This window comes from Prionailurus bengalensis, chromosome A3 (genome assembly GCF_016509475.1).
Source record: "Prionailurus bengalensis isolate Pbe53 chromosome A3, Fcat_Pben_1.1_paternal_pri, whole genome shotgun sequence".
Taxonomy (NCBI): Eukaryota; Metazoa; Chordata; class Mammalia; order Carnivora; family Felidae; genus Prionailurus; species Prionailurus bengalensis.
Window position 1 is genome coordinate 38,933,298 of NC_057354.1, and position 24,289 is coordinate 38,957,586.

Here is a 24,289-nt window from a genome sequence, read left to right on the forward strand (position 1 = left end):
CAGCTCAGGTCATGATCTCGCAGTCCATGCATTCGAGCCCCACGTGGGGCTCTGTGCTGACAACTCGGAGTCTGGAGCCTGCTTCAGATTCTTTGTGTCCCCCCTGCCCTCTCTGCCCCTCCCCCACTAGTGCCCTGTCTCACTGTGTCTCTCAAAAATAAATGTTAAAAAAAATGAAAAAAAAAAAAAAAGATGTGGTATAGATACACAATGGAGTATTACTCAGCCACAAAAACGAATGAAATCTTGCATTCACAACAACATGGATGGATCTAGAGGGTATTACTGGTACTATGCCAAGTGAAATAAGCCAGACAGAGACAAATAACATATGATTTCACTTATAATGTACAATCTAAAAAACAAATGAACAAGTAAACAGCAAATAACAATGGCTAAAAAGAAACAGACTCATAAATACAGAGAATAAACTGGTAATTGCCAAGAGGGGAGGAGTGGGGGGAGGGACAAAATAGGTGAAGAGAATTGAGAGGTACAAACTTCCATTTACAAAATAAATAAGTCACAGGGATGAAAAGTACAGCATAGAGCGTACAATCAATAATATTGTAACACATTTATGGTGCCCAATATTCATAATAACTAAAACTAAGTTAATATTACACATCCACTATACTCCAATTAAAAATGAAATTTTTTTTCAAAAAAAGAAGACCCCTTTCATCATTTGCCCTCTGCTTTTTAACCAAAAGAAAGAAAACAGCATTCTGCAATCATTACTCACTCACTGTGGGTAATGAGGGCAATCATTCTCAAGGGCACTTGTCTTAGTTACAGGCCATGGTTATGCGTCCTGTGGACAAACAGTCTGCCTTGGGAAGGTATACATATTTACCTAAAATGTTGAGTACTAAAAGGTAACAAGATAATAGTCTACTGTTCAATTCACACTTGATGTGAACTACATAGGCTGATGACTATGCAACTATGTAGAGGTTGAGAAAGTAATGTTTTCGTTATTTTCCATGTTGCTATAACAACAACAACAAAAAGGCTTATTCTCTTCACTTCAACTAACATCCAGTGTTTACAAGTCTAGGTAATAGATCTATTTATCTTTGCAAAGATCTTAACCTATACCATGATTAAAATGAGATTTATTTGGATAAATATGGTTAATACGTCTGAGGAGATTTATGCTCTTGCCAACATGTGAATTCTCTGCTGTTTATTCTTTTTACTGCTTTGGAGCAATGTCAATGAACCATTTGGAAGAAATCGATGTCATAAGACTAATTAGGCAAAAATTACCGATTACTCTTAGAAATAAACTGGAGGCTGAGGAGACTTCTGTCTTAAAGTTTGTTTTCCACACATTCGGTTTTATACAATCGTCTCCTGTTTGTCTAAAGGACTTTCTAAACAGACCTAATGGGATCCTCCTTGCAGTCTTAACAGCATGGACAAGAAATACAATTTTCTACATTTGAAATTCTGGGCAAACTTGAAAGGTACAGGTAAAATCACTGATTAGCCACTTTTCCTTGTGTTCCCTAAGTGTCTCCAGCAAATTTTGCTGTCTGGGATGTTTTCTTCGTACACAGCTTGTTGGTGGTACCTAAGTTACCATCCTGAGGCAGTTGGGCTTCCTGTCAGGGATTAGGCTCCTTAGGTTGTCAGGCTCCTTCGGTATGGGGGCTAAATTACCAAAAGCAGTTAAAATTTGGTTTAGACTAGGGCCAACTTGTATCTAGGTGATCATCATAAATCTAACATATGTCCAATAATCCCATATGGCCCAATAAATCCAGTGACTGAATGCCACGGGGTACTATCACGGAGCTCTTTTAAGGAATTCACAGGCAATATACCCTAAAGTATTCCACTGTCTAGTGCTCAGTAGAATCTAACAAGGCTGCCTGTATGTTCAAGGTTAACACAAGAGAAATTCAACAGGAGCTAGTCACCAATATTTTTCCCTATTTTAAAAGAAAAATGATTTAGTTGGGTGAGCTTAACAGAAAAGCAGCAGGCAAATCTTGGAGTTCATAAAAAACTTAGGTCTGTGGTGCTATCAGGCTGATAGGCCTCCAGTCAGACAGCTTTTTGAAAGGCATTACTATCATATAAGCCTGAACTACAGGGTTGGAGGCTGTGTGTGTGTTTTCTTGTAACTTCAAGCAATTTTTTTTGTTTTTCTGAGATTTTTGAATTCACTCATCAGTCAATTTATATTTACGAGTTAGAGTTACATTTTGTCAAATGGAATAACTGCTCCACAAGAGGTGCAGGATAGAAATCCAGGAGGTACTGCTCTTGTCATAGACCATGTAAAAGGCACCTTTGGGAGTACAACTGCAGTGTATTGAAGGCTGTGGAGCTGTGCAGTGTGAAGGCCCTGAGAGAATGTCTAGAATGTCTACTATCACCGCCTCCTCCTAACACAACTACCATCACCAACACCCAGTGTCGTTCATGTAGCTCTATTATATGCACTTTAGTTATATTATTCAGTTAATTTTCAGCAATCTATGAGAGCATCAGTAGTATTCTCACTTTAAATATAAGGAAGCCAAGCGTCAGAGTTGTAACCTGCCCCAGGTTATAAAAGCAGGGGCTCCAGGATCAAAATCCAAGTTTGGCTAACTCCAAAGCCCATTCCTGTTACCATTACACCACATCTAAAGACAGGCCCACTAATACCTTTCCTTAGACTTTTAAAAAGTAGAGGTTTGATTTAGAGATGATAAAATGTATAGATGTTAAGTAAAGCATTTGAAGACTTTTGACCATCTGTATAACTATGAAACTGAAACCAAAACCTAAAAGGAAATTTTCATATGAAATATATTTCTACTACACCTCAAATTCCCTTGTGCTTTTTTTCCTTGAAGCAACCACTTTTGGATTTCTGTCACCTAGTATACTTTATATAAATGGAATGATTCACAAAGTAGTCTTTTGTGTCTGGCTGTATTCACTCAACGTAATGTTTTTAGATTTGTTTGTTTTGAAAGGTATACGGAAGAATTTATTCAGCTTTGTGAGGATTTACTTTCACAATGGTATAAACCCTTGGCATAGAAGACCTTCTTAAAACTTCATAAACTGCTTTAATTAGTTAAATATCTAGGCTGATATTACGAAGCTGTCAGACATTGTTAGAAAAAGTTAATGGTGGCCAGGATTTGTAAACATAACCATATAATGGTAAAATAAACCAAAGGACAAGACTTTTTAATACCCCTCAAAACATAATAAAGTACAATTTTTCATCAAACATTTATTCCCAGGCTATATCCATGTGGATCTATGAATTTATTTTCCATTTTACACTTTCTGACATCTTCTCTGAATATAGATTACAAATAGTCTTTTGCATTCTCTCCCCAGTCTCAACATCCCAAGTCACCTGCCTTACCTTGTTATACAGTTATCTTTTAGAGAAGATACACTTACATAGCATGTTATACTTGAAAGTGAAAAAATCTTAGAGGATTAAAAAGAAGTAATACAATAATTCTTTCACTGATCTTAATATAACTTCCAAAAGAACTTTTCCCTAAAACAGCAATTCTGCCTAATAAAATTCTTTCCAAGTCTAAACACACTGAAAACAAGTGAAATTATGAAAAACTTATGATAGGTTACCAGATATTGTGTGCTTTTAACCATTCAACACTGGCAATACTTGATAAACAATTAGGTAAGCTTCTTGAAGAAGCAAACCTAGACACATAAATTAGAAGATGCTGGTATACATCTAAATTTTCTTTCATTTTTTTCCAGACCATTTTATTAAATAAAGTTGTTGAAGGTACGCTTTATTTTTTGTCACTTTAGAGGACCTTTACTGTAAAGACAGTTCTTTTATCTGATAACAACAGCAGCAGCCAAATTGCTAGTGATTATTCCAGACCTCCCTGTAGGATACATTCAGTTTCTTCTCGAGACGCAAGTTTCCACCTGAGTTTCTGAGGCAATGTTTTTATAAATCCTGCAGTGTCTTATGAACCCTGCTACATCAACAAGTCTGGTAATTTAGTCCTTTAGAATGTGAAATTGCAGAAGAGAGAGAGGTATTCCTGCTGATCTCAAAGCTTCTGATATATTGGATTTAGGATTGTCTCTTCCACCAGACAACACTACCTTTAGCTTTATGGGGAGTCTCAAAATCAGTTAAGTTCTCTAAACTTCCGTCTTCTATTCTAAAGTTGATTTTTACAATTCTAGATACCTTGCATTTCCATAGAAATTTTGAAACCAGCTTGTCAATTCCTTATTTAAAAAACAGGTGGAATTTTTTATTGGGATTGCTTTGAATCTATGGATGAATTTGGAAAGAATGACTATCTTAACATTATTGAGATTTGCAATCCATGAACATGCATATTTCTCCACCTACGTAGGTTTTCTTTTATTTCTCTCAGCAACACTGTTACCTTCAGAGGACAGGTCTTGCACATCATGTCTTAGAATCATTCCATGGCACCTGAGAATAACTACAGTTTTTACTACTTTTCCAATTTTTGTTTTCTATTTCTTTTATTTGCTTTATTGTACTGGTTAGGAATTCCAGTAAATACTGAATAGAAGTAATGACAGTGGATCTCCCCATTGCCTGTTCTCAGTGTTAGAAAGAAATTGTCCATTGTTTCACCACTTAGCATGACTTTAACTGTAGGTTTTTGGGAGATGACTTTTATCAAATTGAGGTATTTCCCAGATATCTGGTATTGCAAGGATTTTTATCATGAATGGAAGTTGAAATGAGCATATATCTAGATTGATCATATGGTTTTTCTCATTTATTTTGGTAATACAGTAAATAACATTGGTTGATATTTTTAACACATTTGTTGAGATATTTGAACATGATTTGTTCATGTACCATAAAATTCACCCTTTAAGTGTTCAATTTAGTACTTTTAGTATATCTGCAAAGTTGTGCATCTCCAATTCCAGAACACTTTAATTGCTTCAAAAAGAAAAAACAAAACAAAAAACCAAAAAAACCCTCTACTCATCAGCACTCTCACACTCTCCTCCCCGACCAGAAACCACTAATCTACCATCTGTCACATTCTGTTTATCCATTCATCAGTTGGTGGATATTTGTTTCCACTTTGGAGCTATCATGAATAATGCTGCTATAAACATTTGTGCACAAGTTTTTGTGTGGTCATCATTTCAAGTCTCATGGGTATATACCTAGGAGTGGAACTGCTGGTTTATTAGATAACTCTAGGTTTAATTTTTTTTCTTTATTGTTTCTATAAGCAGAAGACACTGAATTTTATATCTTTATTTTCTACTTGTTCTTCCTAAATTCATAATTCTGAGAATTTAATAGTTTATCTCCTTGGATTTTCTAGGTCTACATCATATCGCAAAGATATTGGTGCTTTCTTGTCTGTTCCTTTCTTTTCAGAAATTATACGTCGTTTCGATTCCACGTTCATTATATTGGTATAAATATTCAGAAGAGTTTCAAATAGTAGTAGTGGTACTCTGATAGGTTTAATTTTTTTAAGGAAGTGGCCAACTGTTTTCCAAAGTGGCTATACCATGTTCCATTCCCACCAGCAATATATGAAGGCTACATATATTCCTAACACTTGCTGTTGTTCATTTATTTTATTATACCCATCTTGGTGGATGTGAAGTGATATCTAATTGTAGTTTTGATTTGCATTGCCCTAAAGACTACTGATGCTGAGCATTTTTCATGTACTAAGTGGCTATTTATATACCTTTGCAGAAATATCTAGGGGCACCTGAGTGGCTTAGTCGGTTAAGCATCCGACTCTGCACTGACCACACAGAGCCTGCTGGGATTCTCTCTCTCTCTCTCTCTCTCTCTCTCTCTCTCTCTCTCTCTCTCTCTTTCTGACCCTCCCCCCACCACACTGTCTCAAAATAAAAAAAGAAATGTCTATTTAAATCCTTTGCCCATTTTTTGTCTTTTTATTGTTGAATTTAAAGAGTTCTTCATATATTTTGAATACAAATCCCTTGCCAAATACATTTATTTCTCTATTCTGTGGGTTGTCTTTTTACTTTCTTGATGGTGTCCTTTGAACCACAAAAGTTATTAATTTTGATGACATCCTATTTATCTATTTTTTTTTCTTTTGTAACTTGTGCTTTTGGAGTCACAGTGGAAAAAAAATTGCTTAATCCAAAGTCATGAAGATTTACTCCCGATTTCTTCAAAAAAATGTATACATTCAGCTCTTACATTTTGGTCTCTGATCTATTCTGAATTAATTTTTATATATACTGTGCAGTAAGTTTTCAACTTCGTTCTTTTGTATATAGATATATACAAACGTTTTGGGATCAACTATCGACATTGTGTTATTTTTTAAATGTTTATTTTGCATGTGTGCGTGCGCGCGCGCGCGCACACACACACACACACACACACACACACACACGTGGGGGAGGGGCAGAGAGAGAGGAGAGAGAAAATCCCAGGCAGGCTCTGTGCTGTCAGCACAGAGCCCATCACAGGGCTTGATCCCACAAACCATGAGATCATGACCTGAGTTGAAACCAAGAGTCAGATACTTAACTGAGCCACCCAGGCACCCCATTGATTGGTTCTTAAATGTTAATTCTATTCTACACTCTTGGAAAAAAGAATTTACTTGGTGTGTATTTATGGTATATATGTGTGTGCGTGTGTAATATTTTTAGAGTTTTAATACTAAATTAATAATTAACTAATTAAGAATTCTTACACATATGTTTATGAGGGATATTGGTCTGTAGTTTCCCTTGCTTGTAAAATATTTGTCAAATTTTGATATGGAGATTACCCTCACATCATAAAATGGGTTGGAAAGCATTCCCCCTGCCTTGTTTTTCCAAAGATTTTGTGAAAGACTGTATTATTTCTTTATTTTTTTAAGTTAATTTATTTTGAGAGGGAGAGAGAGAGAGACAGAGAGAGAGAGAGACAGTACACATGAGTGGGGGGAGGAGTAGAGAGAGGGAGGGAAAGAGACAGTGAATCCCAAGCAGGCTCCACACCAGCAGCATGTAGCCTGATGTGGGGCTTGAACTTATAAACCAATCCCTGAGATCATGACCTGAGCCAAAACCAAGAGTTAGATGCTTAACCAACTGAGCCACCCAGGTGCCCCTATTTCTTCTTGCCTCTTTGGGCATGAAGTTTTCCTTGTGAGAAGATTTTGATGATAAATTCAATTTCTTAAATATGTATATGCTTTTTTTCCAATTTTCTGTGTTAGATTTCCTAATTTGGGTTTTTATTGCAAGGAATTTATGAATTTCATCTAAGTTACTGAATGTATTGTAATAAAGTTACTCATTGTATCACCTTATTATCCATTTAATGTCTGTAGGATCCATGATTCTGCATTGATATTGGTAATTTGTTCTATTCTCTCTTTCCTGACCATTTTTTCTAAGACTACATCAATTTTATTAACTTTTTTCAAAGAACCAATTTCTGGCTTTGTTGATTTTTCTCTATTTTTTTTATTTTCTACATCACTGTTTTTACTTTTTAATCCTGATTATTTTGTATTTACTTTCCTTAAATCTTCTTAAGATGGAAGTTTTACTCATTTATTTAAATTTTCTGCTATAAGCATTTAAGGACACACTTTTTCTTTTAGTGTTCTCATTGCATACAATAAATTCTAAGATATTTCCATTATCATTCTATTTGAAGTAATTTCCAATTTCTTTTGGTGAGTATTCCTTGTAAACTTGAAAAGAATAGCTTATTGAGTGTGGAATCTATAAATATTGCTTAAGTCAAGCTGGATCATAGTGCTGTTCATATATTTACTGATTTTTATTCTACTTATTACTCAGAGAGGAATGTTAAAATTCCCAACTACACTGTAGATTTGTTGATTCCTTCTCTATAGTTCTCTCAATTTTTACTTCCTTTACTCGGTACATACATCCTTAGAATTTTTATGTCTTCTTTTAATGAATTGGCCATTTTATCAATATGAAATATGCTGCCTCACCTTAGAATGTTTCCTATGCCTGACATTAATATAACCATACCAACTTTCTTATGCTTAGTGTTTGCAGATACTTTTTTTTCTACAATCTCACTACTAATTTTGTCTGAATCTTTATACTACTAATTTTGTCTATTTCTTATAAATAGACGGGTCTTCTGAAATTTTTTTCAATCTGAAAATCTGTGCCTTTTAAATTGAATGTTTACTTTATTCACATTTAATGTAATTATTGTTATAATTGAACTTAAATCTTATAGCATTTGTTTTATGTTATATGTTTTTCTGTTCCTCTTTTCCTACCAACTCTTTGGTTAATATTTTGTAGTATACTTTCTTATATGTCTTGCATTGATTTTTTTATCAACTTTTTTGTTATGCTTAAATTTGTTGCTCTAGAAATTAAATAAGCACATTTACCTCAAACTACATTCAAATACTAACATAAGAACTTCACAGCTATATTAATCCAAACACACACATTTTAGGCCACTTGTGATAGTTCCATAGGTCAGACACTCGTTTCAGTTTCTTAGATTCATTTTCTTCTTTGTGTTTAACTTTGGACAGTTTCTACTGAATGGTTCTCAAGTTCACTAATCATATTTTCCACCCCAATTTCCTGTTAAGCCCATCAAATAAGTACTTTATTTCTGATGTTGTATTTTTCCATTATACCATTTCCATTTTGTTATTTCTTTTTGTAGTTATCAAAATTATTTTATTATCCTTCTCTGCTAATTCCAACATCCAAGTCATCTATGGATAAGTTTCCATTAATTTTTTTCTGTTTCTTCAGAGGACTCAATTTTAATTGTGTGATAGACACTGCATGTAAAATAATAGTAAATTATATTTAACATGGATATTATTTATCCTAAGAAAATGGCACACCCTCTTCCCATAGGTTAGGACTGTGAATCAGTCTAATCTCTAGTGAACTGGTTCTGGGGTTTGTGGTAGGTTTAGATTCAGTTCACTCTTGGCTAATTTTTTGAGGTCTGGATCAGAGATCTCCCTTAAGCAAAGTCTGGGATCTGAGCCCTGATTAGACTCTGAAGACTTCTCTATGTCTTATAATCCCGCTGCCAGTATTCTAATCATGGGATATTTCTCTTTGTTTATAGCCCAGCCACCAGATTTCTGGGATGCTTAGGTGATCTCTTTACTCTTGATAATCTCCCCCAGGTTTCCATGCCATAGCTTATTTCTTCACCCTGTTCCCCAGGCACTAGCATTCATTAGTACACTGCTTTGCCCTTGATGAAGGTCCTGTACACCTTGCAGAAATAAGGGAGGTTTCTTATCATTTCTTTTGCTTTATCCCAGCCTTCTCTTGCAATTGCCTTGCACTTGATAAAGGGCCACTATACCTCAGGGAGATGTCTCTCAGCTCTCTTGCTCTATCTCCAGTCTTTCTTTGGCTACTGCCATGTACTTGGTGCAAATTCTACACACCTTGATGAATCACTAAGTTCTTTACCATGCTCCAAGCCTTTGGTGTGTTCACTTGGTGAAGGCTTCATAGGGAAGAACTGGTGGTGGGTGTGAGACTCACCCTGTGACTGGGGCTTCTTAGGATTTTAAGCTGTCACACATGTGGCCATAAACAGTTCATTAAAAGTTGGGCTGGTTTCTCTTTATATTCTTCTATGTCAGTTTTACTCTTCTTCCTGATGTTCTGCCAGAAATAAACCAGTCAAGAGTTTTTATTCTCTCCTAAAAAAGGTTTGTCTCTTTCTGGGACTTAGTTCATTCAGGTTTTTCTAGCATATTCAGCTTTTTGGATGGTTTTTTAAATTTATGATTTTATAGTTTATCCAGCTCATTCTCATTGTTGGGAGTAGGAGCAAGTCTCTTGTGACTTTCTTCATCCTAACTGGGAGTAGAAATTTCTTTCTCAATTCCTTTGATAACTCCTTCTTGTCTGCCTCACATTTTGTATTTGTCTTCCTCCTAGACTTTATTTGAGAGGTACATTAAGCCTAACAAAAAACTCTCAGAAATCCCATATGTCCTATTCCTTTTATATAGATGTTTATTTTTTTTTTAAGCCTCAGAAACTATCTTCAAAAAAGACAAAACAGTAAATACAACATTCAGATTGCAAAAATTCTACAGTGAATCATATCTGCTTATGTAATCTGGAATGCAGAATTTAGAATTTTGCATATTGGAGGCAAGTATCTAGGGGTGCTAATAAATGCAAATATCTAGGGGGTCATAATATATGCAAATATCTATAATATATACAATATATCTATGATATAGATATATAGACAGATATAGATATAGATATAGATATAGATATAGATATAGATATAGATATATAGATACATCAAGGAGTTAATAGGGTCCAGTCATCTGTATTCAGAGACAGATTTTGTTTCTTTGTTGTTATCATACCTTCTCCCAGAAAGGACTTAGGCATAATAAGGTATTCTTATTCTCATTTTACAGATGAGGCTCCTGAGATCCCAAGAAGCAGAGTGATCACACCAAGTGTGCAGAGTGGAAGGAAAACCCAGGCTCCAGCTTCCTGGCACTGCATCATTCCATTACGTATTCATTTCAAACCTAATCAAATGTGCCATAATATCCAAGAGTGATAATACATTTTAAATTGTCTATGCAAAAATAATATCAAAATTACAGAACAGTTCAAGGAACATCCATACATCCTTTACCCAGATTCACCTATTGATAACATTTTGCTCCATTACTTTGTAATTTGCTCTCCATCTATCCATCCATCCACATATTTTTTCTGAACCATCAAGAAGATAGTGTATATATTATGGCCCGTTATCCCTAGATACTTTAGTCTGTATTTGCTAAGAGTGAGAATATTTCTTTACGTACCACAGTACAGTTGTAACAAATTTAACAACGATACACTTTTTTCTATTTATATTCCAATTTTGTAAATTGACCTAGTAACGCATTTATAGCATTTCCCCCTTCCCATATAGGATCCAGTCTAGGATCAAGTATTACATTTAGTTGTCAAGACTCTACTATTGTTTAATCTGGAGCATTTCCCTCAGCTTTTGTCTTTTATGACACTGACATTTTTGAAGAATATAGTCTTTTTTTTTCTCTTTTCATAGAATGTTCCTCATTTTAGATTTGTCTGATGTTTCCTTGTGCTTAGATTCAGGTTATGCACTTCCAGATGGAATACTATAAAAATGATGTTGTGCCTTTCTCAGGTTATCACATCCAGAGCCACATGATGTCCATCTGCCCCTCACTAGTCACATTAATTTTGATCACAAGGTCAAGTTGTTGCCTGGTTTCCCCATTTATATTTATTTTTCTCTGCAACTAATAAGAATTCTGTGGGGAGACACGTTAAGATCATAAAACAGCCTGCTCTTCCTCAAGAATGAATTTTTTTATAACAGTATTTTCACTGTTGTTATAAAAAGTGACCTCTACATAGTAAAAAAAAAAACCTAGGTTTCACTTATTACACTTGAATAAGTTCCATGCAGTCTTAACATCTGTTTTTATTACAGTAGTCCATGCACACAGGGTGTTTATTAAAAACTATTCATTAGGCACTATCTGGGTAGGATACAGGCAATCTGATTTTTAAATCCAACTGGTATCAATGCCCTAGTTTTGGTTTAATAAAAAAATCTCTTTAACTTATGTTACCAATCTTAGAAATTAAATTATACAATTGAAAGAATGTTCTATAAAAAAGAGAAGAAAACAAAGAAATTTGTAAAAGAACCTACTTCTATTTAATTCAAATCATATATGGATTTTGGTTACAATATTTATTATCCACTCTTTTTAAAGCAGTATGATTTTGAGGTGAACTTTAATTCAAGGACTTAACTTGGATTGAACATAGCTAGCTTAAATAAAATGTTTGAATAGCCAGGTGGTTTAGTTTCTGAGGTTGGTAACAATAAGTCCAAATTGGAAAAAAAAAAAAAAAAAGAACTTTTTAGAAATAGTTTTTAAATTTAAAAAATGTGTGTGTTTTTTGTTGTTTGGTTTTTGAGTTTTGTTTTGGTTTAATTTTTAAAGATGCCTTCTTTCTTATTTTGCTACCATGGACCTCAACATTATATAAGAACATGTTTTACAAACCAGTCATCATACTGAATGGGTATACCATTAATTCAGCATTTTTTTCATTGAAGTCAGGAAACCAGAGGGGTAGGCCAAAGGCTTACTTACTCTCTTAAAAGGAATACAAACTTTGCTATTGCCCCTTTCTCTTTTGAGCCCAGCTTTTCATTTCTAACATTGTCTTACTTGCAATACAATAAAATTCCAGCCTTTATGACAGAAGAGATGGTTTTTTGATCAATAGAATTCAACAGCCAAAGCATTAGTGTTTTGGGTGGGTTTTTTTTTTTTTTTTTTTTTCTTTCTGGAAAGCATTTGTAGCCACAGGCTCAAAGGAGGAAGAAAGGGAGAGGGATTAACTCTCTGCAAGGAAGGTCAAAAACATAATTTACAAGTGAGGCAAGAGGAGCAGCTGTATCTGTTGGCCCAATCAAGACTACCAGCTGGAGAATTTACCAGCAATATGAAAACCACATCGACCAGATGTCAAGCAATGCAACTAGAGGCCAAACATCTTTGGGCTCAATGCAGGACTCTCCACTCTCTTTACTACCCATATTTCATGTTAAATAGTAAGGTGCCTTCCACAGGCCACCAGCAGGGATAACTGGAACATTTCCACACAAGGGACTTAAATAACATGATGGTACCCCCACCACACTGGCTTAAATACTGAAGTCCACCTCCTACTTGTTCTTTTATTAAAAAGCAATTTTAGCTCGGAGTCAATATGTATGGGGTAAGAGAAACTTAAATGGCTGTAAGCCATTCTTATGGCTTATCAGGCTTATTTATATTTGGAAATTATTTTGTCATTGGGAAGAAAAGAGTGTTCTGAAAATACTTATTTGAATAACCATTTTTCCACTCATTCTTTAAACCCATGATGTTCAATACAGTAGCTGTTTTGCCACATGTGGCTATCTAAATTAAAAGTTAAGTCATTTAGAGGCACCCGGGTAGCTCTGTCATTTAAGCATCCGACTTCAACTCAGGTCATGATCTCACGGCTCATTGGTTTGAGCCCTACATTGGGCTTTGCACTGACAGCATGGAGCCTGCTTTGGATTCTGTGTCTCCCTCTCTCTCTGCCCCTCCCCTGTTTGTGCACATGCGCTCGCTCTCTCTCTCTCTCTCTCTCTCTCTCTCTCTCTCAAAAATAAATAAACATTAAAAAAAAACCCTAAGTAATTTAAATTAAACTAATTTAAAATTCTGTTCCTCAGGTATACTAGCCATATTTCAGGTGCTCAATAGCCAGGTGACTAGTGGCTATCACACTGGATAACAAAATATAAATATAAATAATTTCACTCATCACAGAAAATTCTATTAGGCAATGTTGCTTGAAGCTCAAAAATCACCTTTAAAGTGAGCAATTATAATTCTTCTCTGTATATACTATGAAACAAAGCAATCTCTGTGCATTCTCTTATGAAATAAGCCTACTAATACAATGTGAAAACTGTATTAGTTGAGGGTAAGACAAAGGTGAGGAGAACTCAGTAATACCATGACAAGTATAAGTCAATCTTTGTCTGATGAAATGTTCTTGTATGCTGTACTCACAGAAGCCCTGTGATGCTCCTGGCTTGCTGAATAATATAGAGGCCAGTCTGGATGGGTTAGCAATAAACAATAAACTGACATGTACCCTTAATTTTCTGCATGCATCTTTGATTTGTTAATGATTCAATATTTATCAGACAGTTTGTATCAGAAGTTTCCTTACTTATATTTCCCAATATGCAAAATAAATTATGTCCTTTAAAAAAGAGGTGGCCCAACTTTACAGCTTTGCAATTGAGGCACTTTAATGCCAAGTAAACATCATATGCCACAGCTGTTTCTAAAACTTTTATGAACAAGAAGAACATGAGGCCAGTATAAAATAAAACCCACAAATTATATTTCTTACTCCCAGATTCACCCACCGTGGGTGCAGTGAAACCAAGCAACTCACGAGGTGCTGTGTATGTCTGTGTGATTGTTGTGACTCACCGAGGGATGCATGCCACAGGCACGTGTCGCCCAGAGCACAGACCTTTGACTCTTCCCACAAGGGCATCATGCCAGGGTATGTCAGAACACACCAGAGCACTGGACAAGTTGCATGTGCAAGCACATTGGCTGCCTCTGCCCTTGAACATGTAGGGTGGTATACAAGCACTGTTTTTCCCTCTGTTTCCTTGATCTATTCCAACACTCCCAGCAAAATCACCCAGCCCGGTCAGCCCATCAGTTCTACTCCCACTTTCTCTTCTCAATCCCCAGTTTCTTCTTTTCCAATTATTCACAATAGATGAGGAAGATCAAGATGAAAATAAAAGGGAGGTGGTGTTTCCTAATCTCCCCTGCTTTGTCATTAAAAGCTAAAAAGATATGCTGTTTTTCTTTGGCATCGTTAACTGTTCTTAATCAGATTCCCATAAAGATCACAGAGTTACTGCCCAACAGAAGCTGAAAAATTTCATTTGTATCAACTTAGCCAGTTAGAGGTTCATGCAACAGCTGCAATGTTTTCAGGTTATGCCCCAGTGTTCCCGCTTACCTTGGCTTTCCCATCCTGGGCTGACATGTATCCAACACACATGCTCTCTGTCGTGTGGCTCCACAGAAATTCCACTGCCGTGGAAGAGAACACAAGTAGGCACATTCAGATCACAGATGGAAAATAAATCTTTGCTTTTTAATACAACAGTTAAAGATAGCTTTATATTTAACACACTCAGTTGCCTACTTTCCATTTGGTCCTTCATAAATGTCAAGATGATTTAGAACTCAAAACTGTGTAATGCCATTTACTGTGAAATGAAAAATGTATTTCTTTCTTGTCAAAACTTATAATTATTACATGTAAAATAAGTGCTCTTCTGTTTGAAACTTGTAAACTTAAACACACACATGCACCATACATTCATACGTACAGTACACAATGATTTAGCACATGTAATATTCCATAATGTAGTTTCCCTTAACACACACACACACACACACACTCACACACACACACACAGTCTTGGTTTCTAAATACCATTCTCCATGAAAAGGAACCAGGATTCCTTGGAGAATGTTCGTTCCGGGGCTGGGGCAGAGAAAATATAAAATGAATCTGGAACATCTTTTTGCATGTCAGAAAGTAAGGAAGCTCAAGGAATGATGACAACTTATCAAAATGACCCTGAGGTCAGACTGAGGGGCTTCCACTGGCCAAAGTATCAAAATAAATCATGATAGTAAGGAATTATCACCACTGAATAAAATAAGAACCAATGAAACTATACTAACGCAAATAAATAAATGAATAAATAAAAGAGAAAAGAAAGAAAGCTCTTCCTTGCAGCAGAATGCCAACTAGTAAATATAGAAGAAATAACAGACTTAGAAAATCATCACGGTTGCTAAAACGAGTGGGTGAAAATTTGAAGATGAGCAAGCTGTTTACATAGTCTCAACATATCTCTCCATAATGTTCTTACAAAATAGAAACGGGGGAAGTGTAGGTTCACTGTGGAGAAACCAATGGGCCCCCCCCCCTTAATCAAATGATCGAAACTCACATCACCAATTAAGAAAAAATCAACACCACGTGCCCCCTGATAAGACACCGTCAGACGTACACCACCACCCCTGTGGTACTTCTGCCAAAACTGCAGAGCCCAGACTGCGTGAGGAAATACCACACAAACTCAATTACAGGAATACTACTAAAGGACCGATTTGAACCCTTCACAAATGTCAAAGTCAAAACATACACAAAAAGTTGAAAAACCATTCCCATGTAAAGGAGATATGACAACTAAATGCAATGTGTTATCCTGAATAGGTCTGAGGAGGGTGGGGAACATCATAGGCACAATACTGAGACAACTGATGAAATTTAAAAGGGACTATGGCTTAGATAATAATCCCATATCAATATTAAATTTTATGATTTTGATAACTATACTGTGATTATTTAGAAGAATGGCCTGTCTTTAAGAAATATACACTGAAGTATTAGGAGTAAAGATAGCTGACATCCACCTTGCCTTCAAACAGTTCATTTAAAAAAAGCACATGTTTAAATGTGTATGATGTGTGTGTATGTGTGTGTGTGTGTGTGTGTGCGTGTGTGTGTGTGTGTGTGTGTGTCTAGAGGGAAGAGAGGGGAAGGAAGGAGTGAGGATGTAAAGACAAACAGGGTAAAATAAAAACAGTGGGTAAATCTGGGTAAAGGAATAATGGGTGTCTCTTGTATTATTCTTGCAACTTTCCTGTAAGTTTGAGCTTCTATTTAAACAAAAAGTGACAAAAGAAAAATCCACAAATATACGGATACACACAGCTCTGTCGCCTTCAAGTATGTACTTTCAAAATTCTAAGGTTTTTTTTTAAGTTTTGATGATGTACTTCTTCAACAAAAGTTTCAAAGTCCCTGATAATAAAACTGCATTGCTCAACACTAAACCCTCTGGGTCCCAGACCATCCATCTGTTTATATCTCTGAGCTAATTAAGCCTGAAGACAAGTGTTGGAGTTGAGACACAACTGTGGGATCAGTGATCCTAGACTCTGAAGGCTTTGCCAGACATGTGGGGAAGAAAGAAGCAGTAAGGGGCAAAACTGAGTTCCTCAGATACGTGGCTCATTCCCTCATCATTAATTAATTATCAAACCTGCCAACCTGCTCAACAGACGCTCTGCTGAAGAGTGCAGGAAAACAGCATCACGCGACGAAGCAAGTTCTCTTCACCAGATGTTTTTTCTTCCTCACACATCTGCTTTGAACTACAAAAAATCTTGAAGTCCAGAGCAAGGTCTGGGATATTCTAAATTGCCTAATAGAGCAAAGGCATTCAAGTCTTACTGAATTTCCTTAGAGTAGTGACAAAGCAATTGTATTTAAATACAAAGTTAAGGCATTTCTAAAACTGTGACTTCTCCTTATGCTCCACATGTTAAGGTGGCTCATGAATTAGCCATGGAAAGAAAAATACATGGAAATATAGTTGATCTAGTCATGAAACTAAAGGATAAACACATTATGCTTTATTTTTTATGACACAATTTTGATGATTTTAGAATGCATTATTCTCTCTAAAAATGTAGCCTGCTTTAAGAAAATATAGTATGCAAAAAATTTAGAATTATGAAACAGGATAAATTGGGTACACTGACTGATTTCATTAACTAATTGCTTTTTTAATTAAAGGGGTTCCAATTAAGTTTCTAGACATAGTCTAGGAGTTCTTAAAGAAAATAATGCAGTGTCTAAAAATTCAGTCTTCATTTACTTTTTTCACATTTATTACCAAAAATTTACCATATATTACCAAATTACCAAAAACCATTTATTACCAAAAAATGTATTTTTGCAATGTGCATTGTACTGACACACAATTTTTAGTACCTACAACTCAAATATGTATGTATGTATGTATGTATGTATGTATGAGTTACTAGTTCAGGCTGGCTTGAGAAACTCAACAGAAATTTTTTTATAAGTTAAATTATAGAATGCTTTTGTAAAGAAATCCTATTTATTTAAGTATATGTCTTACATTAATTTATCAAAATATTTCCTGGTCAAGGGCTTCAGGAAAGCAGGAGAGAGAGCAACTAACATTGAGAATCTATCACGTGCCAGGCACTGTCTTTTGTAATAGAACTCACTAATGCCCGGATGGGGAACCTGAGGCTAAGAGCAAGTAAGTAACATGGCTTAGGTCACTTTAGTAAGTGCATAAACTACAATTCAAACTGGACTTTTGGATTCCAAAACCTGGTGAACTTCCATCGTTCTATTGCTTTGAAATTTACCCAGCATGGAAAGAAAGATTTGTAATTAATGTTATATACTGAAAAGATTAAATTCCTTAACAACACCAAAGGATCACAAAACTTCAAACACAAACACAACTCTTATACATCTCTTAAGAAAAGCTTTTAAAACTGTAACAAACCCAAGAGGCCACAAAAGCCATGATCAATACATTTGACTACATTAAAAATGTTTATAGGTGTGCCTGGGTGGCTCAGTTGGTTGAGCGTCCAAGTCTTGATTTTGGCTCAGGTCTCGATCCCAGGGTTGTTGGATCGAGTCCCACATCGGGCTTCATGCTCAGCGTGTACCCTGCTTAAAATTCTCTCTCTCTCTCTCTCTCTCTCTCTCTCTCTCTCTCCACCCCCATCCCTCTCCCCTGCTCACACTCTTTCTCTTTCTCTAAAAAAAAAAAAAAAATGTGTATTTTCTTTTGCCATATGGGGAAAAAAGTATAGAGACAAATGACACACTAGTGAAAATATCTGCAATTTGTAGCATAGAAAAAGAGCTAATTTTCTTCATACATAAAGATGTGCCACAAATCAATGAGAAAAAGACAAAAGGAAAAAGAGAAAACAAGGGGAATATAAGTGGCTCCAAAACATGAAAAGATGTTCTTCTACATTTTTCATACTAAATGTAATGCAAATTAAAACTGCAAACTACCATTATTCAACTATCAGATATCAAAGTTTGAAACATTATGTTAGCTGGAGTAGAGAAAAGAGCACTCTCACAAATGATGGAAGCATAGCCATTTGAAAATACATCCCTGCACTTTGTGGTAGTTATATTCTACAGTGTTGCCATGAACATTGAATTAGCAAATACTGAGCTATTGCTCCTAAGGAAAATACTGGGTTTGATTCCCACAAGCCTCTGGTCACAGCATTTTCAATCAGTAAGTAACCTTAAATGTTTCTGTATAAGACATCTTATATTTCTTTATAATGAAACACGAGCAAAGAAGAGTTAACCATTTTCCTGACCCTAGATGACCTGCTCATGAATTAATCTGGTTTTCAGCCTCAAAACAATGCTGTCCCCTATGCTCTGTTTATTGGTCATTATCTTATGAATGCCCAAGTTTAGCTAATTGTCCAGTTTTTCCATGGCTTCATCATGCACCACAGACATTATTTTAGGAATTTTTGGAGCAGCCCTACATACAGATCAATGAATTTCCTCTTCCTTTTTCTGGATGTACGATACTGTTATTCATGAACTCTGAGTTCATCGTCAACAGCATAACAACTCTTGCCTGAATGATGTTTATCTAACATGCACCCTTTCTCCACAAGGCAGCACAACCTCTTTGCATTAGGAAAGCACTTCAACACTGAGCTTGGGGGCCATGTCAATTTCATTAAGATCTTAATTTTAATTTGAGTATAGCTAATGTACAGTATTATATTAGTTTCAAGTGTACAATATAGTGATTCAACAATTCTATACATTACTAGTGCTAATGATGAAAAGTGTACTCTTTAACCCCCATCCCCCCAACCCATCTCCCTATCAGTTTGTTCTCTATAATTAAGAGCCTGTTTCTTGATTTCTCTCTCTCTCTCTCTCTCTTCCCTTTTGTTTGCATTGTTTCTTAAATTCAAAATATGACTGAAATCATATGGTATTTGTTTTTCTCGGACTGACTTATTTCACTTAGTATTATACTCTCTAGCTCCAACCATGTTGTTGAAAATGGCAAAATTTCATTCTTTTTTCAAGCCTGAATAATATCCCATTGTGTGTGTGTGTGTGATATATCTTGTTCATCCATTCATCTATCAATGGATACTTAGGATGCTTCCATAATTTGGCTTTTGTAAATAATGCTGCAATAAATACAGCAGTGCATATATCCCACTGAAATAATGTTTTTGTATTTTTAACACTAGTACTGTGATTGCTGGATCATAGGGTAGTTATATTTTCAACTTTTTGAGGACCTTCCATACTGTTTGTCACAGTGACAGCACCAGTTTGCATTCCCACCAACAGTACAAGAGGTAGTTCTATTTTTAACTTTTTGAGGACCCTCCATACTGTTTCTCACAGTAGCTGTACCAGTTTGTCTTCCCATCAACAGTGCAGGGGATTTCTTTATCTCCTACACTTGTATGGATTTTAGCCATTCTGACACGTGTGAAGTGAGATCTCATTGTAGTTTATGATTTGCATTTCCCTGATGATGAGTGATGTGCCTCTTTTCATTTGTCTGTTGGCCATCTGTATATCTTCTTTGGAGAAATGTCTCTTCATGTCTTCTGCCCATTTTTTAATTGGATTATGTTTTTTGGGTGTTTAATTATATATTTTGAATACTAACCCTTTATCAGATATCATTTGTAAGTATCTTCTCCCATTCTGTAGGCTGCCTTTTAGTTTTGCTGATTGTTTCCTTTGCTGTGCAGATGCTTTTTATTTTGATGTAGTCCCAATAGTTTATTTTTGCTTTTGTTTCCTTGCCTCAGGAGACATATCTAGAATAAAGTTGCTATGGCTGATGTCAAAGAGAGTACTGTCTGTGTTCCTCTCTAGGATTTTGATGGTTTCAGGTCTCACATTTAGGTCTTTAATCCATTTAAGTTTATTTTTGTGTATGGTGTAAGAAAGTGGTCCAGTTTATTTCTCTTGCATGTTGTCCATTTTCCCAATACCGTTTCTGGAAGAGACTGTCCTTTTCCCACTGGATATTCTTTCCTGCTTTGTCAAAGATTAACTGACCATACTGTTGTGAATTCATTTCTGGATTTTCTATTCTGTTCCATTAATCTATGTGTCTATTTTTATGCCACTCCCATACCATTTTGATTACTACACCTTTGTAATATAACTTCATATCTGGAATTATGATCCTTTGGCTTTTCTTTTTCAAGATTGCTTTGGCTATTCAGATTCTTCTGTAGTTACATACAAATTTTAGAATTGTTCTAGTTCTGCGAAAAATGCTATTGGTATTTTGATAGGGATTTCATTAAATCTGTAGGTTGCTTTGGGTAATATAGCATTTAAATGGTATTTGTTCTTTCAACCTATGAGCATTGAATATCTTTTCTTTTTTTATAATTTTTTTAATGTTTATTTACTTTTGAGACAGAATCAGAGCATGAACAGGGGAGGGGCAGAGAGAGGGGGAGACACAGAATCTGAAACAGGCTCCAGACTCCGAGCCGTCAGTACAGAGCCCATCATGGGGCTCAAACTCGCGGACTGTGAGATCATGACCTGAGCTGAAGTCGGATACTTAACCAACTGAGCCACCCAGGCGCCCCCCCCCTTTTTTTTTTTAATTTAGATGCAAGTAAGTTAACATATAGTGTAGTATTGGTTTCAGGAGTAGAAATTGGTGATTCATCACTTACATATAACACCCAGTGGCTCATCCCAGCAAGTGCCCTCTTTAATGCCCATCACCCATTTAGCCCATTTCCCCTGCCACCATCTCCATCAACCCTCAATTTGTTCTCTATATTTAAGAGTCTCTTATGGTTTGCTCCCCTCTATTTTTACCTTATTTTATTTTTCCTTCTCTTCTCCTATGTTCATCTGTTGTGTTTCTTAAATTCGTCATGAGTGAAATTATATGATATTTGTCTTTCTCTGAATGGCTTATTTCACTTAGCATAATACACTCTAGTTCCATCCACATTGTTGCAAATGGTAAGATTTCATTCTTTTTGATCACTGAGTAACATTCCATCGCATATATATATCACAACTTCTTTACCCGTTCATCAGTCAATGGACATTGGGCCCTTTTCATAGTTTGACTATTGTTGATAGCACTGCTATAAATATTGCATGGACTCCTTTGAATCAGCATTTTGTAACCTTTGGATAAATACCTAATAGTGTAATTTCTGGGTGGTAGGGTAGTTCTATTTTTAACTTTTTCAGGAACATCCATACTGTTTTCCATAGTGGCTACACCAGTTTCCATTCCCACCAACAGTGCAAGGGGGTTCCCTTTTCTCTGCATCTTCGCCAACATCTGTTGTTTCCTGAATTGTTCCTTTTAGTTATTCTGACAGGTGTGAGGTGGTATCTCATTGTGGTTTTGATTTGTATTTCCCTGATGATGAGTGATATTGAGCATCTTTGCATGTGTCTGTTAGCCATCTGGATGTTTTCTTTGGAAAAGTCCTCTACCAATTTCTTCATTGGATTGTTTGTTTTGGGGGGGGATTGAATTTAATTAAGTTCTTTACAGATTTTGGATACTAACCCTTTACCAGACATGTCATTTGTAAATATCTTCTCCCATTCCAAAGGTTGACTTTTAGTTTTGTTGTTTCCTTCACTGGGCAGGAGCTTTTTATCTTGATGTGGTCCCAGTAGTTCATGTTTGCTTTTGTTTCCCTTGCCTCTGGAGACATGTCTAGTAATAAGTTGCTGTGGCTGAGGTCAAAAAGGTTACTGCCTGTATTCTCTTCTAGGATTTTGATGTCTCCTGTCTTACATTTAGGTCTTTCATCCAATTTGAATTTATTTCTGTGCATGGTGTAATAAAGTTGTCCAGTTTAGGGACTCCTGGGTGGCTCAGTTGGTTGAGCATCCAACTCTTGACTTGAGCTGAGGTCATGATCTCACGGTTCATGAGTTTGAGCCCTGCATTGGGCTCTGCGCTAACAGCGTGGAGCCTGCTTGGGTTTCTGTCTCCCTCGCTCTCTGCCCCTCCCCCACTGGCTCTCTCTCAAAAAATAAAAATTTTTAAAACAACTATTAAAAAAATAAAGAAATTGGTCCAGTTTCATTCCTCTGCATGTCACTGTCCAGTTTTCCCAACACCATTTGCTGAAGATGCTGCCTTTTTCCATTGGATACTCTTTCCTGCTTTGTCAGAGATTAGTTGGCCATAGGTTTGTGGGTCCATTTCTGGTTTTTCTATTCTGTTCCATTGATCTAAGTGTCTTTGTGCCAATACCATACTATCTTGATAATTCCAGCTTTGTAAATACAGCTTGAAGTCTGGAATTATGATGCCTTCATCTTCACAGTTTTCTTTTTCAACATTACTTTGGCTATTTGGGGTCTTTTCTGGTTCCATACACATTTTAGAACTGTTCTAGCTCTGTGAAGAATGCTGATGTTATTTTGATACGGATTGCAGTGAATGTGCAGATTGCTTTGGGTAGTATAGACATTTTAACAATATTTGTCCTTCCAATCCATGCACATGGGATGTTCTTCCATTTCTTTGTGTCTTCTTCAATTTCTTTCAGAAATGTTCTATAGTTTTCAGCATATAGATCTTTTACCTCTTTGGTTAGGTTTACTTCTAGGTATCTTATGGGTTTTGGTGCAATTGTACATGGGATCAATTCCTTGATTTCTCTTTCTGCTGCTTCATTATTGGCATATATTAATGCAAGATTTCTGTACTTTGATTTTATATCCTGCAACTTTGCTGAATTCATGTATCACTTTTAGCAATTTTTTGATGGAGTCTTTCAGGTTTCCCATGTAGAGTATCATGTCATTTGTGAAGATTGGAAGTTTAACCTCTTCCTTGCTAATTTGTATGCCTTTCATTTATTTTTGTTGTCTGATTGCTGAAGTTATGGAATGTCTTTTCATTCCCTTGTATCATCAATTTCTTTCCTCAGTGTTTTAAAGTTTTCACAGTACAGGTCTTTCACCTCCTTGGTTAGGCTTATTCCTAGGTATCTTATAATTTTTGGTGCAATTATAAATAGGACTGTTTTCTTAATTTCTCTTTCTGTTGCTTCATTATTGATGTATACAAATGCAACAGATTTCTGCACACTGATTTTGCATCCTGCCACTTTACTGAATTCATTTATTAGTTCTAGCAGTTTTTTGGAAGAGCCTTGCAAAGACTTTCACTACTATGTTGAATAAAAGTGGTGAGAATGGCCATCTCTGTCTTGTTCCTTATCTTAGGGGGAAAGCTTTAAGTTTTTCATCGAGTAGGATGTTAGCTGTGGGTTTCTCATATATGGCCTTTATTATGTTGAGGAATGTTCCCTCTAAACTTACTTTGTTAAGGATTTTTATCATGAATTGATGTTGTATTTTGTCAAGTGTTTTCTCTGAATCTATCGAAATGACCATATGCTTTTTATCCATTCTCTTGTTGATGTGATATATCACATTGATTTGTGAAAACTGATCAATGCTTGCATCCTGGGAATAAATTCCACTTGATCATGGTGAATAACTTTTTAAAATGCAGTTTTGTATTCAATATGCTAGTATTTTATTGAGAAGTTTTTGCATCTATGTTCATCAAAGATATTGGCCTGCATTTCTCTTTTTTGGTAGTGTTTTTATCTGTTTTTGGTATCAGGTAATGCAGGCCTCATAGAATAAATTTGGAAGTTTTCCTTTTTCATTATTTGGAATCGTTTGAGAATACTTTTTTTAAATTAAATTTTAGGCAAAATACAGTGCAATATTG

The 24,289-nt window shown here is 35.8% G+C and overlaps 1 protein-coding gene across 3 annotated transcripts in view; it reads right to left on the reverse strand.

Moving 5' to 3' along the window:
- Positions 1-24,289, reverse strand: part of TASP1 (taspase 1) — a 274,936-nt gene that overhangs the window by 23,922 nt on the left and 226,725 nt on the right. For all 3 annotated transcript variants that reach the window (XR_006300864.1, XM_043602901.1, XM_043602902.1), the window contains one exon: positions 14,611-14,684. Coding sequence is in view for 2 of the 3 variants with exons in the window: in XM_043602901.1 (XP_043458836.1) it covers positions 14,611-14,684 (74 nt within the window). In the remaining variant the exon portion in view is untranslated. The remainder of the gene's footprint in view (positions 1-14,610; positions 14,685-24,289) is intronic.